At 35.1% G+C, this 18,730-nt stretch overlaps 1 protein-coding gene across 2 annotated transcripts; it reads right to left on the reverse strand.

Moving 5' to 3' along the window:
- Positions 1-10,178: 10,178 nt before the first annotated feature.
- On the reverse strand, positions 10,179-18,704 carry LOC113714819 (probable L-ascorbate peroxidase 6, chloroplastic/mitochondrial). Of its 2 annotated transcripts, none has more exons than XM_027238908.2 (12): positions 18,459-18,704; positions 18,221-18,373; positions 16,434-16,554; positions 16,262-16,362; positions 16,098-16,185; positions 13,720-13,787; positions 13,549-13,635; positions 11,720-11,794; positions 11,551-11,628; positions 11,352-11,456; positions 10,668-10,742; positions 10,179-10,543 (listed from the first exon to the last, which is right to left on the reverse strand). In XM_027238908.2, exons 1-12 carry the CDS (start codon positions 18,663-18,665, stop codon positions 10,538-10,540), a joined length of 1,164 nt encoding a protein of 387 aa, XP_027094709.1. In that variant the 5' UTR covers positions 18,666-18,704; the 3' UTR covers positions 10,179-10,537. The 2 variants fall into 2 exon arrangements, with proteins under 2 accessions (XP_027094709.1, XP_027094708.1); XM_027238907.2 differs by having other exon boundaries at positions 10,179-10,391; positions 18,459-18,697.
- Between the last annotated feature and the right edge of the window lie 26 nt (positions 18,705-18,730).

The following is an 18,730-nucleotide window of genomic DNA, read 5'->3' on the forward strand; positions in this document are numbered from 1 at the left end:
AAATATTTTAAAATTTTCTTAAAAAAACTAACAATCATTACAGGATCTAAAAAGATTAATTCTAAAATATATTACTCCTTAAAAGAACAAAAAAGGTATCTTTTTCTCACTTTGTTCTTGACTGTTGATATTGGATGATTGTGAAAAGTCACTTGCCTAAAAGTATGCATGACACTATATTAAGCTAGATAAAATTGCCAAAGGTCTGCAAATTAAATATAGCATTTGTTTCTGTCAAACAAACTATTAGCATAATTATCAAGATGATACCCAGGTGGTCTAGTATCTGTGTTAATGTGATAATAATGGGTTTTGAGTAGGGAGGATTGAGGAATGAAGAATAAGTGTGATTTTGAAAGTTATAGGACTAAATATGCGAATTTATTAGTTAGCTAAAAGCTATATTAAGAAGCAGGGGTGACTTTTTTTCTTTGAGTTATTTGGAAAATAAGCTAATATTTGAAAACTCATAAAGTATTCTCCGCCAAAAAACTTAAAAGTTAAAAATATATGTAACTCTAAAATTGTTTTAGATTTCGATACATAGGCTCTATATATATATATATATATATATATATATATATATATATATATATATATATATATATATATATATATATATTTTTTAAAATCTCCAACCAAAGGAACTCATAAAAGGTACTAGGAGAAAATTTACACATCAAATAAATAACATTTCATTTTCTAGCTATAGAAGGTTCTAACTTTTTTTTTTTTTTGGAATCTCCATAATTGCTAGTATTATAAATTAAAACCATCCCTCTCTCTTTCTCTCCTTTAACCCCATAAATCCCTAAAAAAGAACTCAGGTTTAAGACACCTTTATGGTGCAATCCTTACCTTTATTTCACTAATGCCTGAAAAAGAACCCACCCAGGTTTAAGACAACAAAAATCTTTTATTTGGAATCCAAATAACAACTCAGAGACTTCCGGGAAGAGTAAGTCCTGTTCGGATTGCCATTTTTTGGAAAATTTTTTTTATATATTTTTAATTTTTTTTACCTCACATACATCATATCTTAAAATAATGCTACTGTAATTTTTCTCAAAAGAATTCTCCAGAACATGCATTCCAAATGTAGCCTTAGGTTTTTAACCCAAGGGTGGAGAGTCTATGCTAAGAAAACCTCATAAATAGTAAGGCCATTTTGTGTACCTAAAGGTAAAGAACATACAATATGTGGTTTTGGTATCATCTTCCCATATTTTGTTGCATATGACAAAACTGAAAGGGTGGAATCCACATTTAGGACCCCTTAGGTTAGGGGGAAGAGGAAGGGGGAATAAGTGAATAACATCTAAGAAATTTCATGAGTTCTTGAGTCCAAAATGGATATCAACAAAGTTGTTTCCAAATCTCATTCCCTTACAAAATTAACTGATAAATTTGAAGAATTGTTGCTAAGTGAGTAAAAAGGTTTTCTGCGAGTGTATGATTTTATTTATATGAGTGCCTTTATTGTTTCTGTTCGAAATTTGTGGAAATATTGGTTAAACGACATATAGAGTGCAAACTAGCACAATACAAGCAAGATTCTCAAATCCCTGTTGGTTTTGAGAGAGGAATTAGCTGTCATTATTTTTTCATCTCTTTTCCTGAAATTTCTAAGTTTTATATGATACTTGAGGGAATAAAACATATATATTTTTTGTCCTTTTTTGTTAGAAAAAAATAGTTTTTAGGGTGGTGAATGACTAAAATGAGTTTTTTGAACCCGAAATCTCTTACTTATTCTCCCTTCTCTCAAACCCCCCAACACATCCCTATTTTAAATAAATAGAGTTAAATACTCTTTTGAAAAAAACTACACCAACAATTAGTTAAATGCGTTTTTCTCCTTATGTAATCCACTTTTGCTAATACATTTTCTAAAAATAGTGAAGTTGATATAACTATGGACTTGTTTGAAAGCCAGGTTTTTGAACAAGTTTTTTACCTACTAATTTTTTAACAACTTTAGCTACAGGAACCCCAAAAAACTTCTCAAAATTTTTTACCTACACACTTAAAATATCCAAAACACACCAAAAAAAAAAATTCCCTTCCCCTTTTCTTCTTCTTCTTCTTCCTCCACCCCAATCCACCACCACCTTCTTCGCCGCCCACCACCTCTGCCGCCGGTTCCGGCGCCGATCACCTCTTCCGGTGCCGGTCTTCTTTTTTTTTTTTTTTTTTTTGCCCTTTTACCCTCTCCCCCTCTTCCTCCCTTGCCATCCTCCCCTCTGTCTTTTTTTTCTCTCTGCGTCTCCCCCACCACCCTTCCCCTTCCCCTCTGGCCGATCTAGTCACTAGACCAGATCGCACGGGGGAGGGTGAAGGTGGCGGGGGAAGGGGAGGAAGGGGGAGAAGGAAATTTGCCAAAAAAAAAAATTCATTTCACTGCTTCATCTGCTAGCAAGAGCAAGGAGAGGAGATGGGAGAAGAGGGAGAGGGAAAATGTGAAACAAAAAAAGGGACAGAGCAAGGAGAAGGAGACGGGAGGAGAGGGAGAGGGAAAATGTGAAACAAAAAAAAGGGATAGAGGGAAGGTGAGAAACGGGAAGGGGCACAGGGGAGGGGGAAGGGGCAGAGAGGGTGGCGGGAGAAGGGCGTGGCGGGGCAGAGGGGGTGGCGGGGCAAAGGAGTGGAAAGGGATGGTGGGCATAGCAGGGTGGTGGGGAAGGGAGTGGGAGGGGTGGCGGGCAGAGGGGGGAGGAACGGGGAAGGGAGGGGGAGGGGGTGGCGGGGGAGGGAGAGGGAGGGGGGAGAGGAGAAAAGAAAAAAAAAAAAAAGAAGAGAGGTGGTGCTGGCGGAGGTGCTGGAGGTGGGAGGCAGAGGTAACGGGGAAGGGGAGGGGGAAGGAAGAAGAAGAAGAAGAAGAGAGGAAAGAAAGAAAAAGAAAGAGAAAAAAAAAGAGAAAAAGAAAGAAAAAGAAAGAGAAAAAAAAAGAGAAAAAGAAAGAAAAAGAGAAAAAGGAAGAAAAAAAAGGAAAAAAAAAATTTCACCTTACAAAAACTTTTACAAAATTTTTCACATTACAAAAACTTCTATAAAAAAGTTTTTCACCTTACAAAAACTTCTACAAAAATTTTTCAAAACTTCTACAGTGCACTACAGTAAAGTTTTATATAAACTTCCAAAAAATTCAGATTCCAAACAGGCCTTATATATCTTAATAGTGACTCTTAGACCCTATTTGATAATTCAATTCAACATTTAAAATTTAATGGATTCAGATCTTAACATGTTTAGATATGTTTGATAATAAAAAAATTGAATATCTGAATTAATTAAGTGACCCTGAATTTTCTTGACAAAACTTGTTCCAAAAAATAAGTGATAAGTTATTCACTTATTACTTAATGTGATATATGATTAAACGTATCGGATTTAGTATTCAATAATATAATAACTTAATAGATTCAAATTTCAGATTTCAGTTTTCTGTTTTATCAAACTCACCCTTAGTATTAGCAGTTGTTTAGGAACTCAGAAACCGTTGGAAATCTTGCAAAAAGTGTTCTAGTGGAAAAGTTGTTGAGACCAATAATCTTGAGAAAGAATTATAAAGTTGGACTGAGATTTTTTTAATAAATGTTAGTAGATAGATAATTTAGGGAAAAAGATTTGAGAATGACGTATTGCTATTGCATGTGTATATGATACATTTTATATTCCATGACTACAACTAAACATGGGATGTAGATCTGGCCTGAGAAGATTCCAAACCAGACTGGAATTGGATAAGAACAAAAGGAAAGAAATTGGTAGTTGTCTTCCTCTCAACCCATGTCTTAGAAAAGGATGGCATGGATGAAAGGTGTTTGTTGATGTTAAGTACAAATTAGTTAAGAGCAAAAAGAGGCTAAGTGCAGGTCCCATTTAGGTCTTTTATGGAATTGAAAGTCGCAATCCTTTTCTATTAATACAAATTATTTTAATAACCAAACCTTGCAGCAGCCGAGAAAGTTGTGCTACCTACTTTTCACTTCTGGGATGCGTGCAAATTCGGATTTATTTAAGATAGTCTCCCTCATCTCAATAAATGCTTTTAAGTTGGTGTTTTATAATCCTAGAAAGTTTTTAGAATTAATAAATGGGTTAGTTAATGGACACCTGTTAAGATATATTTTAGATATTATATTTTCTAAAAATATAAAATTAATACATATATATATATATATAATAATTTTTGACCTAGTGGCTTTGAAGAGAATCTTCAAGCAGCCTGAATCTCAGTCAGGGTTAACAAGATATTCAATTGATTGCAATAAGTATATTTGTCTGGTCAAGAGGAGTTTCTCTCCCTCCCCACAAGGCCTAATTTTGCTTCTCCCTCCTTTCATAGTAGAAGAATAGAATAATAGTCTACTCTCTTTTTCATAATCCAAGGCGCCATTTGGGTTAAAGGAAAAGAAGGGAAAGGAAAGGAGAGAATATCAATGGAAAAGGAAAAAAAAAAAAAGGAGAATAAAGAAAAGTGGTCTCCGTCCATTTTGTTTGGATTAAATATGAAAGAAAAAGAAAGGAAATATTTAAATGTTTGTTTAGATTCAAGAAGGAAAAGAAAGGAAATAGTGATTTTTTTGTTTGGATTGAAGAAAGAAAAGCAAAATATTATGTGCTAATTTAATAGAAAGGATAGAGAAAAAAAAAATAACTAGATCCTTCTCTTCCCTTTTCCTCGTTATCCTTTCCTTTTCCTCCTCAAATTTTAGTCCAAACAACAAAATCAAGTCCTTCCAATTCCTGTCCTTTTCGTTCCCTTCCATTCCCTCAATCCAAACAGTAGTGCCAGAGATTAAGTTAATACTCTCCGACCATTGGCTGAAAACAAAAAACAAAAAACAATGGGTTCTTATAATACCATGGCCTGTTTTACAAGTGAGTCTTCTGGGTGTTTGTCTAAAATTTTACTGTAACTTGCTGTAAAAGTTGCAGAAAATTTTTTCTAAGTGTGTAAATTTTTGAATATTTTGAAGTGTATAGCTTAAAATTTTTGAGAAGTTTTGTAAGATTACTGTAGTTAAAGTTGTTAAAAAAACTTGTAGCAAACAAACTTGCCAAATAAGGCTTAACTTCTCAAAGTTTTTAAACTATACAATTCAAAATATCAAAAAATTTACACACTTTAAAAATTTTTCTATAACTTATATAGTAAAGTTTTAAACAAACACAAAAAAAAACTCACTTATCAAACGGAGCCTAGACTCCTATAAGTAAAGCTTTTGATGTGTATCCTTCTAAACCCTTGTCTCCTAAAGTATAGATTTTGCTAAGGTAGAACTTAGAAATACCAACTATTTTTTTGTGATTCCCACTTTTTTGACTCTTTTCCTTTTATCATTTTTTCGGTTCAAAAAGCAATACCCTTTACTACCTGTTTAAGACGGCAAATACAGTTACCAAAAATCAGTTGGGCTACCTCTACTTCTGGACGACCAACTTGGGTTGGTAGGCCCACCCGTTGGGACATGAAATTCAAAACTCCGTACATGTCCACATCGTTGACCATATGCCCCACTCAACTTCCAGCCCAAATCAATCTTTTCGCCTGACTGGTTCCTTCACTTTTTTCATCAAAGGCCCTTCACCTTTCAGGCAAGGGTTAGTCTCAATTAATCGCCTCAAGGTATATATCATTTTTCACTTTACCCCATAACCTTTAATTTTACTCACTTAATTCCTAATAAGATAAAATTACCCTTCCATTATTTTGACTTTTTATTTATCTTTTTTCCTCTCTGTTATTTCTTTTTCTCTTTCTTCTTTCTTCTCTCTTTCATCCTTCCCAATAGAAAAATCTATCTCAACGGAAATTTTTATCTTGAATTTATAATTGCATTTCTGGGTGAAGGTTTAAAAGGTTTCAAAAACTAATTTTGATTTTTGGTATGATACCACATGTCACAATTTTCAAATGATGATTATTAATCAGGTCACAATTTCATCTTATGATATTTTCTTGAGAATAAAATGAGAAATTAGAAAGAAAAAGAGGAAAAATCAAAATTAAAAAAATTGAAATGCTAAAAAAATTGTATTTTAGGAAAGTGATTTGAATATTTTGTAATCATTTAAGGAGAAAATAGATCTATGCAATTTCTCTTTTTTAATTTCAATCATTAAGATGAAGATTTTTTTTGTGAAAAAGAGAAAGAATTAAAGAAATAAGAAGAGGCAAAGAAAATAAAGGAGCACAAAAGGGGAAAGGAAAAAAATAAAAGAGAAAATAAGAGTTCAGAGTAATAGAGGGATAATTTTGTCCAATGGGGGATAAAGTGAGACAAAAAAATGGTTAGGGTAAAGTGAGAAATGAATTGTACTTTAAGGGGATTAATTGTGATTAATAAATAAAAGGGAAAAATAAGAGTTTAGAGTAATAGAGGGATAATTTTGTCCAATGGGGGGTAAAGTGAGACAAAAAAATGGTTAGGGTAAAGTGAGAAATGAATTGTACTTTAAGGGGATTAATTGTGATTAATCCTCAATTAATCCCTCAGGCAATGTCAACACTTTTATTTTATTTTCCTAATCTACAGCCTAAGAAGTGACTTAAGTTCCTCTCTGGTGGTCACTGAGCTAAGCTCAGTGGTTAATGTCAACACTTTTATGCCCTTTTTTTTTTAAGCAGCCACTTTTATGACTAGTACTATAGTGTATATTGTATTTTTCTCCTCCTCCAAGTCCTCTTTGAATCTTCTTGATTGCTTGTTGATGGACTTGAACCTATATTTTTCAGCTCTTTCTTTGCACGAATGCATCCATTTGGAATAGCTTTTCCACATGATTTTGTTATTTTTTGCTGGACTATGTATAATTTCTGAGTTCTTGTTCTGTTATTTTTGTAGAGATAAACCAATTGTATTGACTTGATAATGCCTGCTGACACTTGGTGAAATATTGACAGGACATTTTTTTTTCTGACGCAGTGGATATCCGAGATTCGACGGATTATATTTCCGAACCTGACTATTCCCACTTTGCTTGTGCCCCCACCTCCTAAAAGACACAAGACGATAACAGGGATCGAACCACTACCACACGGTGCCAGGACCTAAGGAGACACCTCCCGCACCAGCCGAGCCAATCCCGAGGCTAAATATTGACAGGGCATTGATAACTGAAATGTTGAGAGGATATTGGCCTGTTAAGTTTTGGGTTGTAGATATGAACGTTTATTGACTTTTGAATTGATCCCAAACTATGGCTGAGCTTTTGGGGAACAAGGGCGTGATAGCTACTTTGCCAGCCACCATTCACTATAAATTTGGACATTTGACGTTCAAAACCATCAATTATACCAATTTGTCTTTGTCCCAAACCTTTCTCTTTCTCTAAAATTTTCGAATCTAGTTGAGAACCAACACACAATACAAAGTTCCAAATTCTTCAGTCAGTCAATTTTGGTTTGAATCGTGTGTAAATAACACCCGCAATGCAAGAGACTATGGACATGAAGACCTGTTCAAGAAAATCTGTACAAAAGACCCAATTGGAAGGCCCAGAATTCTTTGAAGATAAGATTATTGTTTTCTTGTACGATAGAGGGTTTAGCATCATCTAGCGTTACGTTTTGATCCTTGACTGCCTGATCACACCATCTTCTTCTTAACTTTTCTCTCTACTCTCACATGTTTAGCTCGTTTAGTTTTTATTGTTCAGTGCTATAGATACTTTTGCTTGTCCATTTTTATGTTTTCTTGATGGATTGATGATTCAATCCCAAACAAATAGATCATTTCTCAAATGTTTTTTTTTAAAAAAAAATATAAGCAAGATTTGATTGAATTCCTAGTTCATTTCTGTTGATTGTTGCTCTTTAACCGCTAATACCACAGAATGATCATCGTGTTTCTATACTGATTTATCAATTATTGGTTAACATATGCTGACAAATTACTTGAAATTATTTCTGTCTTGCTTGAAAGGTGTATCTTCTGCTAACGAGTACCAACTAGATTACTTCAAAAGTTTTTTGTTCGGACTCAAACATAATATTATATCGTAGCTCACTTTCAAATATTATAGATCCAATCAAAAGTTCAGTCAGTGTAAAGAACTGCCTCACATGTGTTATCGCATGGCAATTGAAAACTTTGGCAGGCTTGTCCGTACGAATAAGGGCAGAGTATCCAACCATACCGCAACATTACTGTAATGGCTCGAGGACTGACAGGCAAAAAGTTAAATCTCCTAGATTTTTTTTTTTATTCGCCAAAATTACAGATTTATTAGGATTTAGAAAGCCACAATTCAACCTGCAAAAACCGAAATATTTTTGGGATTTACAGGCAAAAAAGGCAGTGTTTGGACAGTAGATTATTTGGAATAATTTTTCAAAAAATAAAAAATATTTTGTAACACTTTATTGATGCAATATATATGAGATAGAAAGGTGATTGAAAAATGTGTTAATGATGTAAACAAATGAAAAAAAGGCAAATAATCCACTTCCAATTTAAGGGAGACACTAGTCCTTACAGCCACTAGGTTTGTCACCTAACCAAAATGTGTTCACAACAACTGAGAGTTTTAAGTCCACATAAACAAAAATCTTAACTGAGTTGCATATCCTTGCGCGGGTCGTCCTAAAATCAAGTGTGGACAAAAAGACAATAGGTACCACATTTCCTCGCAACTGCTCCACACTTTCCGATTCTCTCCCAAAATAACACTATATACATACCAAAGGCCAGTTTTGTAAGGCCCAACAACCCAAGTCGGATTTGTGATCTAAACCTATGCAAGTACTCAACCAAAAAAAAAAAAAAGGCACACTCAGTTAGGTTAACATAAGCAGTACATTTGGCAAATGAATTGAAAACACCGTACCTAGTGTTTTCGGGAAGATGATTGGCATTTCAAGATAGCCTATAGCATTCCATTCTTCCTTTAAAAAAAAAAAAAAAAAAAAAACCTGAAGTTCCAATATCATTTGCCGCATTTCTATAATGCAGCCCAATCTTTCTGTTGTTTTTGTTACAAGTAAATTTGTTCATGTTTTAACTTCCACTAGATTTTATAATTTTAGTTGCACTCTGTGCATTGGCTACGATTGCAATACACAGAGTGATTGTTGTAAATTCAGTCGGATGGGCTATTGCCATCATAATCTCATGAATATGACGATTTTACCTTCAAAAAATATCAAGCAGTTGCAAAATCAAAGAGTTTTGGAGCTTGAAAAAGAAAACGAACACAACCACATATCAGCAATTACTTCATATACCCCCAGCCCACGGAAAATACACCTTTCAAGGTCGATGAATTTTAAACTTCAAATATACCACTCTTTTATATGAGCGTAGACCAGAAATTTACAGAAGTGCAGATCCGGCTAACAAAAGGTACACTTTTACCCCCCCCAAAAAAAAAGCACATGATAACTAATCTAACCCAGAATTAACCAAATTCATATTATAACGAAATCTAGAACTTCATAGGTCATAAAGCCAGCATTCAGTAAATTCTGAATTATCTCCCATTCTGAAAATACAAAACAAGTACTTTTTTTTTTTTTTTTGTTCTTTTTGAGGTGCACACTAACCACATCTTAAGATCCACAGTTTACTTCACAAACCTGCATTATTCATCATCAACCGGATTTTACATTCTTGTTATTAAGAGATCAAAACAGCAGTGGCCTGCAAGTTGGTCCTAGGCATGAGAATGACCTAATATGATCATAATATTGAGAACATAGTTTGACGGGAGAGGCTTATCTGGGCTTCCCCCAAATCCTTCATGTTCTGCCCTTTTATTAGGTGGCCTGCAAGTTGCTCATAATAATATTGGGCCATTCTTATGCACACCTATTATGATCATAATATTGATCATAATCCCGTCAAACTAAGGCAACTAACTGAGTCATCAACTCCACTATTGATCTATTATTAAGACCCTTTACTTCATTGGGTGTTAGTCTCTTTACCTCAAACTGCTGAATGGCTATTGCATAGGTATCCCTTGCTTGCTACACATTTACACGGTAATGGTGTTCACGTCTCTAATTGTTGCTACTAATTATAGATAAGGTTGCTAAACTGGTCTCCTCACTCTGCCTTTGCTTTATTAAGTAGAAACTATCGATTTCCGTTCTGCCAAAGCAAAAGCCACCGTGCGTGCTGGTGTAGCAGAGTCTGTACCATGATTTGTAAACTAACTGGCACAAATGATTCCCATAATAACAATGCTAAACACGCAAAATAAGCAAATCAACAAAGTTCCAAATCATCTTAGTTTCCAAGCAAGGATGTCAAAATAGCCAAGACACCTATTACGATCATAATATTGAGAAAATAGTTTGACGGGAGAGGCTTATCTGGGCTTCCCCCCAATCCTTCATATTCTGCCCTTATCTTTTGCTTCATAGCTTCTGAGAGCTCGCTCTGCAAGTCAAATAGGCAATACTCATTGAATTTATTCTTCTCCTTGAACAAGACTTCCAAAATTTAGATTTGAGTTCACAGGATTTGGAAATTGCTTCATCTTGTGTTATTAAAACAAACGGCAAGAAAAGAAGACACTTGTATTTCTAAGCCTGCACCAACCATAAAAAGTGTATCATGTAAAACACTGAATATATTTCTCCTGAAATGTTTGCAAGCAAGAGAAAAGGACAAAGTATGTTGACCAAGACTGAGAAATACAAAACTGCTTACAACCTTTCCCGTTGAGTAATTGGCTGCAACAAACTTCTCTGGCTGAGGTTGTGATGTACCCTCATCAATAGAGAAACCCTATCAAAAAGAACCACAGCAAGATTATGTACTGAACATGTCCACTAGATATACAATTTATTCTGATGCAAATTTACATGAAAACTAAGATAGACAAGTAGGTGATCGCGAAAAGCTCAAACATCAGGAAGCTATTACATGTTTTTTGTTAAATTTAAGATCCCGTTGGGAACTGAGAGGGGATGAGAATTGAAAGAGAATTCGAACTTTAGCAACAATACCGATCTTAAAAAAGAAATGACAAACAGTACAGTAGAAAAGTCAGAAGAATGTTTGTCATTTTATAAACAGTTATGGCAATACCAAGTTTTTCTTTGCAGTATTGGGTTTTTCTGCCTTCCTATTACTTTTTCCTCAAGAACCAAGTAAAATTGGATTATGAAACTCAAGAACCAAGTAAGATTGGATTATGAAACTGGAAATAACGCAAGTCCCTTCAACTCTGTCAAGACACTAGGCGTAAATAATTGAGAGCAACACGCTATGTTAGGGTTAGTTCATAACTAGATTTGACTAAACTTGTATCAGCATGAACCAACTAGCTAAGACATAGTTTTGGACAAGAACACGCTCCTTGAATAAAAGATGATAAATCACAAGGTAACCAACCTCAGGAGGATCAAACTTGGCTCCAAGGTTGCTAAGTTTAGCATGAGCCTCAGCATAATCTTTGAAAAATGCTTCTTGATCTGCTGCATACTTCTCAGCATATTCCTGCACATACATAAAAAGCACATGAATAGAAAGAAAAGGGCACAATATCCAAAAGAAAATTTTCTTTTAAAAGCCAATGTCTGATCTCTTTCACCTTAAATGCAGGATCTTCAAAAAGAACAGCATCAGTTGGCAAAACTAGCAGCTCAGCATCCCTTCTTTCTTTAATATCCTACATTGATTAAAATCACATGCCAAAAATGTCATAGACCATTTTTTTGCATTTCATAATTTAACGTATTCATTTACCATAAAGATTGCACCTTGAAGTAGGAATTATCAAACTTTAGCCACTGGACAGTCCAAGATTGTCCTCCTGGGGCTCCTGGGCCGTCTTTCTGTCAAACAAGAAGTAATTAAATAAAACTCAGACTTACTGTGCGAAAAACTAATTGTACCAGGACCAATTTGTAGAGAAATTATATGCTTGATGTTGGACTCAACAAGCATTGGAGAAGAATGCAGAATCAAAAATTGGAAATAACTTAAAAGAAAAGGCTAAACTCATTATAATTCATGAACAATGTCTGCATTTGTGCGTCTGTGAGAGAGAGAGAGAGAGAGACTACAAATGAAGAACAGACACTGAAAGGAGCATCTACAAGAAGCTCCAAATTGACTATTGATATTCTTTAGAATTTTGTTACTTGTGATTAAAAGTAAGACGGACTGTTAAAACTGCTAAACATAAGATTCAGAAAGAACAAAACTAATTCTGGAACTCAGGAAGGTAATGAAAATGACAAAAACAAGAAGCATGTGCAAACTCAAAACACATTGAACTCTGCATGGAAGCAAGTGGAAGAACCCAGAAGCTTAACTAAGCATGTGCAAACTCAAACACATTGAACTCTGCATAGAAGTGGACGAATCCAGAAGCTTAACTATACATCTTCTTGAGATTAAACAATGGGATTTGCTAAGTTCATTTTAGCAACTCAAGCATTATTACTTCATATCACCATACATCACGTACTTGTGAAATTACTTTTACAGTACGAATTCCAGTATAACGATTATTAGAAGATTTTTGTCCTTTCTTCCTGGCTTTTTTTGCTCTGGATTAACTTCTTCTATAGGGATCAGGAATGTGATCAGAGCTAAGCTAATATAAAATGAGATATAAGGGTAACTGCTATATGACCTAATAACTTCACTGGTACTGAAAGGCTAACAATATATTACTACAGGTACATCAACTGTTCATAATTACAGGTTTTTGGCATAACTTAGATTGACATCAATCCACTTTTATTTCAGATCACGAAGGGGTCGAAGCGATTAACATGTACTGCAAGTCAACTTAACTAACATAAATTAAATTTAGTTACTGGTCATATTAAAACCGAGGTTAGTAATACTGTACCACTTTCTGTACACATTTTTTGCCCTTTCATGATTTTATTCTTTCAGCTTGTCGATCCAACAATTCTCTTAAAATGAGCAACTTTAACTACTTTGGAAATTAGATCTCAAGCAAGCAACCATGTATTTGCAAAAACAGATCTCTTTCAGATACAGTCTATTCAGAGGTAACTCCGAAATCAGATTGGTTAAGCTTCTAAAATCCACATTTCAGCTACTAATCTCTTTTCATTTCTTCCTTGGATTTAGTTACTTAACAGAACTTTCAAGTGAAGCTTTAAGATGAGAACAAGAAGTCCAAACTCTAGTATCTTATATTCAGGCTTGCTGTCCATCTTGTGCTTGTTTAGTAAGTGTTACCAGTCCATGATCATTTATGAAACTTCGATTTTCATTCATCAAAAAAATCAAAGTTTAATCAAAAGCAGGCTTGGCCACCCATCTTGTGCCTGTTTATGAAACATTAACCAATCTATGATTATTTGTGCAGGTAAAAGAGAAGATCAATGAATCTCTGCAATTCAATCGGTTCTGAAACAAATGAATAAATAAATTGGTCAAAGAGAACTGGAAGAATGTTAATCATCAGTTTGACATGTGAAATCTATGAAGCTTAAATTTCACTGGTGCTGCTTTTTCGTGCTAAAGAATGAAGTAAAATATCTGACTTATATAGCACCTGGCCCATATAATCTGTAACTTTGACAGTAAAAGATTGGCACATTACCGTGTATTTTGTCTCTGGCATGCCCCAACCACTACGCTCTGGTCTTGACCTTCCCAATGTGTGTGCACCAGAAAGTGCAACAATTTCCTGGAAGCAACAGATGAGAATAATGACGGACAGTGTGCTATCTATTTTAAAGAACAATCAAATAGATGGTGTGACAGCCATTACCTTATCATTCAGACCCATCCTATAGAAGACATCACGTAAATGAGCAGCAGGTGAAGGAGGGCCCGCATCTGCACAATGGGACATAATTTTAGCCAGAGAACAAGATAATTCACACTAGGAAATAGATAGCAATGATGCACTTTTTCAGATTCATATGTTCATAGTGGCTGAACATTAATATGTGTTCGTCACATTCCATTGAAAGTAGAATACTTATGCAAATTAATTAATTCCTGATAATACGTCCAACTGAACATTGCTTATATTATCCAAAATACTTGCATTCCTATCACACACTGCTGAAACCAGGCTTTCTGATCCTTCTCAGAGTAACTATATTGTTAAATAGGATTCATCTGCTGTTTATTTCAGAAGAGTTTTGAATAAGTTTCTTAAAAAAAGGTTAAAAAGTGCGCTCTGACTCTTCAACACAGTTTTCTGTCTATTTCCTTCCAGTGTGGTAAACAATTGAGCTGGATCGATCCAATACATATCAAGTTCGCACCAAGTATGTAGAATTTGAACAGACACCGTCATCCTTGCAATTGCTTGCACAAATTGGTATAAATGCTGGAGAGATAACTTCCAGCAGTAAGCTGATTTTGTAACACCCATTAATTTTTGTCCAGAAAAATGAAAATCCCCTTCTTCTGTGATTAAAATGCCCATCAACAGGGTCCTGAACGAAATCCTTGTAAAATTCAATATAACACTGCAAAGAAAATTCTCAAGCAGAATACATCCTACGGACTTCAATCAGACAGAAGCAATATGTATTCTCTGGTCTATGACATAGCAGCAATATAGCGACAAAATAAAGATTCTACATCTAGAAGTTAAATTTTTAATAAAACTTGGGGATTTCTATAGGAAAAATAAAATAAAAAATTTCGTGTGTGATAAGCTTTATACTTGAACAGGATATCCATTGCCTAAGAAAATAAAACTCTATCCTAATCCCATAAAATAAAATAAAATAAAATAAACAAACAAACAAACAAAAACTTCGGCCCAATTTCACTGGAATTCACACAATGTATTTGACAGAAAAGAACACATGAAACCTGAATAATTTGGTTAATAATCTTCAGGATCTTTGACAATCTAAATATGCCAAAAAGACTAGTTATGAAAGGTTAATTTTCATCCAGAAGTCAAATTTTTAATAAAACTTGGGGATTTCTATAGGAAAAATAAAATAAAAAAATTTGTGGGTGATGAGCTTTATACTTGAACAGGATATCCATTGCCAAGAAAATGAAACTCTATCCTAATCCCATAAAATAAAATAAACAAACAAACAAAAACTTCAGCCCAATTTCACTGGAATTCACACAATGTATTTGACAGAAAAGAACACATGAAACCTGAATAATTTGGTTAATAATCTTCAGGACCTTTGACAATCTAAATACCCCAAAAAGACTAGTTATAAAAGGTTAATTTTCATGAAACAAAACCAACAAGGCAAAGGAGGAACAAAATCAAAACATACAGCGATACAAACTACAGACTTGTTTACGGGAACGACCAGGTTGAAATAATTCACCCCGCTAAAGATAAAACCTTATCAATGTCTGCAAAATTTCAAATTGAAGAAAGAGTAAAATAATTGACATTCAGCATTTGACTTGGATTGCAAAATTTCATTCGAAGATGCCGGTCGTACCAAAGAATGTGTACTGATTTAGAAAGGAGAAAATTGGTTCTTTAGCAGGCAAATGAAAACTAGAATATACCAAGGAACACAAGCTACTAGCTACAGTACTTAACCCATGCTCGTAAAAGGGGATAGCAATAGTATCAGCTGAATATGATAAGCCTTTGCCTGTGAAAATGTATAATTAGCATACATTCCCCTGCTACTTTGTCCTATCCTCTTTCTTCCCAATGCTTAATTTTCACCAAAATCTTTCTAAATCTGTTTTAGTTTCTGTAAAAGAAAAATATATGACCTTGTCCAGGCACCTCCTTCAAGTTATTTATCCCTAAAGTAGCATAGTTCAGTTGGAAAAGGGGGAGAAAAAAAATGTGCAACGTAATACAGAGGATAATATAAAGTCTTCAAGTCTTTAGTATAAAATGCTCAGCCAGGTCATCCAGTCATTCCAATTGCAGTGTTCAAAAAGAACGAAAAAGAACATTGGAACAAGTTAACACAAATGGATGGATAATCACCGATCATACCCAACCATCAGATGCCATCATGTTTCAACACGGAAATATTTTGTCAACTTGATAATGATCAACTTAATCATCATAAAATTAGGAATAGGAGAAGCCTATATTCTACATTTCATTGTTAAGTCATGCAGGACGCTCTTATTCGACACAAATAAGAATCACAAGTAGATCTGCAATGGAAACACTCATCTTACCCGGAAGCCTTCCTTCTTCTGGGCATTGTTCAGGTCCAGAGACATCCACTCTTCCATACTTCATTGGAATTTTTGGCCCACCAGCTTCCTGTATAGTTTAATGCAACATGACAATTCAATCAATCTGGTAAGCGTTTTACTCTTGCAATCATAATAATCATTACCTCCACAGCAGTGGCGCTAGCCAACTGAAATAGATCTGCATAAGTGACACCAGAGTACTTGTCTTTGATAGGCAGCAGCAGTTGAAGCGCATTTACAAGTCCTGTATCGCCAGCTTGTAAGGAAACATACAATTGATGTAGCAAAGTACATGAAAGAGAAAAGAATAAATACCAGCATTTGCAGCATGTTTCAATTCAATCTCGAATCTTAGACTTCCATTAGCTCCACCTCTTTGTGGCCAATCCTCTATGTTCTTGTTGTAAGTACCAGCATCATGCCATCCCAAGCGAACCTTTTCACATAAAATCCTAAGAATTAGATTTCAGTGATCTATAACTCTGAACTGTCCTCACAATATTAGTACTAAACTCAAACCACCCCAGAGTAGTACAATTAGATGACCGAAAGGGTTTTACATCTGTTCATGATTTTTTTTTTGCCTCCTTTTGCTTTCCAACCTTTTTTTTTCCTCCCTGCCATTCGCTCTTTCCCTGTCCTGTTTTCCGGTTGGGAAGTTAGGTTTCTTAGCTTTAACAGAATCATCAAGAGGCAGCCATAAAGTACAAAAAGCAGTCGAACACACTTTTCTGCCCCCTAAAGCAAAGTACATTAAAGTTCACAGATTTGAGAAAACAAGCATAAAGAAAAAGCGTGCAACTATTTTGAAACCTTTTTACAAACACTGACATTTTCTTAAGAACCAGATATGCACTACTTTGCTCTTGACCACTCATTTTGGTGGTTACCTCATCATAGGATATTCTTTGATCTTGACATTTGCTTAACTACTAGAGTCGCCGACTTCCAGGATTTTCAACTCACTATTCCAATTATTTCACTTTGCTCCTCGTTTATGCAACTAAACATCAACCAATACTTCTTTCTTTAATTCACTTTTGGACTTGCCATATCAATCCCTTTTCCCGGTGCCCAAAGCTTTTCTTTTTGTGCATATTTTTTTACTTCTCCTTCTTCATATTTCTACACTCCAGCTACAACATCTTTACCTCTTTGGGATAGTAGACAACGCAAAACCACAACTTGATTTTCCTTTTTATTCTATTTCCCCATGTTGTTGTGTTGAACTATGAAAGTTGGTCCCTAAATTGTAATGCTTTTTTTCCCATTAACTAGCATGTTTATAGTAGAATTACAATGTTGAAACTGTTGATATACTGCTTGCCGACCAAGAGAATTTATTTGCTAAAAAAATTAAATTTCAGCTACTTGATTGTATATGGACTAGAACTCAACTGCAAATTTACTGAAAGGTTTCTCCCAATTCCCGCTGCAGCAGCCCCCAAAAAAAAAAAGAGAGAAAACTTTTCTCCATGAATATTAAGAAAACTTAGATGAAGTTAACATACATAACGTTTTAACTGCCTATTTAAAAGTAAATAAGCTATGCAAGCTGCACAAGTCTACATAGCACAAAGCAGAGGGAGGAAATTTCTGCACTCAGAACTAATCACTAGAGCAAGAGTTCATTTGATAATCAAAGAGCTTAAGTAAGCCAAAACAGCTCGCTGGCAGGGACATACTTAATTACGAGTCATGTGTTGAACAGTGAAAATAATCCTGAGCTATTTTAATCCATTCGTGCCAGTAGCATTAGATAGTACACTACGTGCTTAAACCAATTTTTTCAAATTTATTCAATTCTTATGGCTTCACAGTGGAGTGGTGCTTTCTCAACTTAGATAAATAAACCTCTAATAAAGCGCCAAAATTGGGAAACTAAAAATCAATAATTATAAAAAATAGAGAAAACTAACCAAAACAAACAATTTAAAACACACTAACTCAATTAAAACCAAATTGATCCAACAAAATGTACTCAACATTCAATTCGCGAACAAAACGCCAATGAAAATTAAGCAGACTACAGTGAAGAATTCAGGGAGAAAAAGAAACTACTCAATATAACAAAAAAGGACTAGAAGCAGATGTAAAATTACCAAAATAGGATGACAGAACTTGGTCTTGAGGAGTTCCTTAATATCTTCTCTGGCACTCTTCAACTGCTCAGGGTCCGAAGCGAAGCATTTCGTCACCGTGCTGTAACTTGAACTTCTACTCCGCAACAATCTACTCGCCGCCGCAGCTCCTTTCTGCAAAACCAAAGAATTTTGAAACAATAAAGCAACGATAAGAGATGTGAATGCGGGAGGAAATAAGATTCAGAAAGCGGAAAACCTGAGGGAGGAAGAGGTGGGAGATGAGAGGAGAGGATCGAAAGAGTTTGACAGAATGTGGAGAGGACAGGGAAAGTTTGGCGGCAGAGGTAGCGGCGGTGGCGGAGGGTAGGAGGCGGGAGGCGGCGGAACCGAGAGTCAGAGACGTCATCGTCGAATGAGGAGAGGAAGAATAAGTGAGTGGAAACTGAATGAGACGCTGAGCCATCAAAAATGATCCAAATGGTCGGGTCTGCTGAATTGATTCGGATTTAGGGAGCGTGCGTGGCGTAA

The sequence above is a fragment of the Coffea arabica genome, chromosome 10c (genome assembly GCF_036785885.1).
Source record: "Coffea arabica cultivar ET-39 chromosome 10c, Coffea Arabica ET-39 HiFi, whole genome shotgun sequence".
NCBI classification, from domain to species: domain Eukaryota; kingdom Viridiplantae; phylum Streptophyta; class Magnoliopsida; order Gentianales; family Rubiaceae; genus Coffea; species Coffea arabica.

Bases quoted from the DNA above. Each gene is read 5' to 3' on its own strand.
- LOC113714819 (XM_027238907.2), bottom strand. From the start codon at position 18,665: ATGGCTCAGCGTCTCATTCAGTTTCCACTCACTTATTCTTCCTCTCCT. The intron at 11,795-13,548 runs GTAATGTGCCAA...CTTGTTTGACAG, and splicing joins TGCCAGAGACAAAATACACG to AAAGACGGCCCAGGAGCCCC. The intron at 11,457-11,550 runs GTGAAAGAGATC...ATGTATGTGCAG, and splicing joins TTGAAGATCCTGCATTTAAG to GAATATGCTGAGAAGTATGC.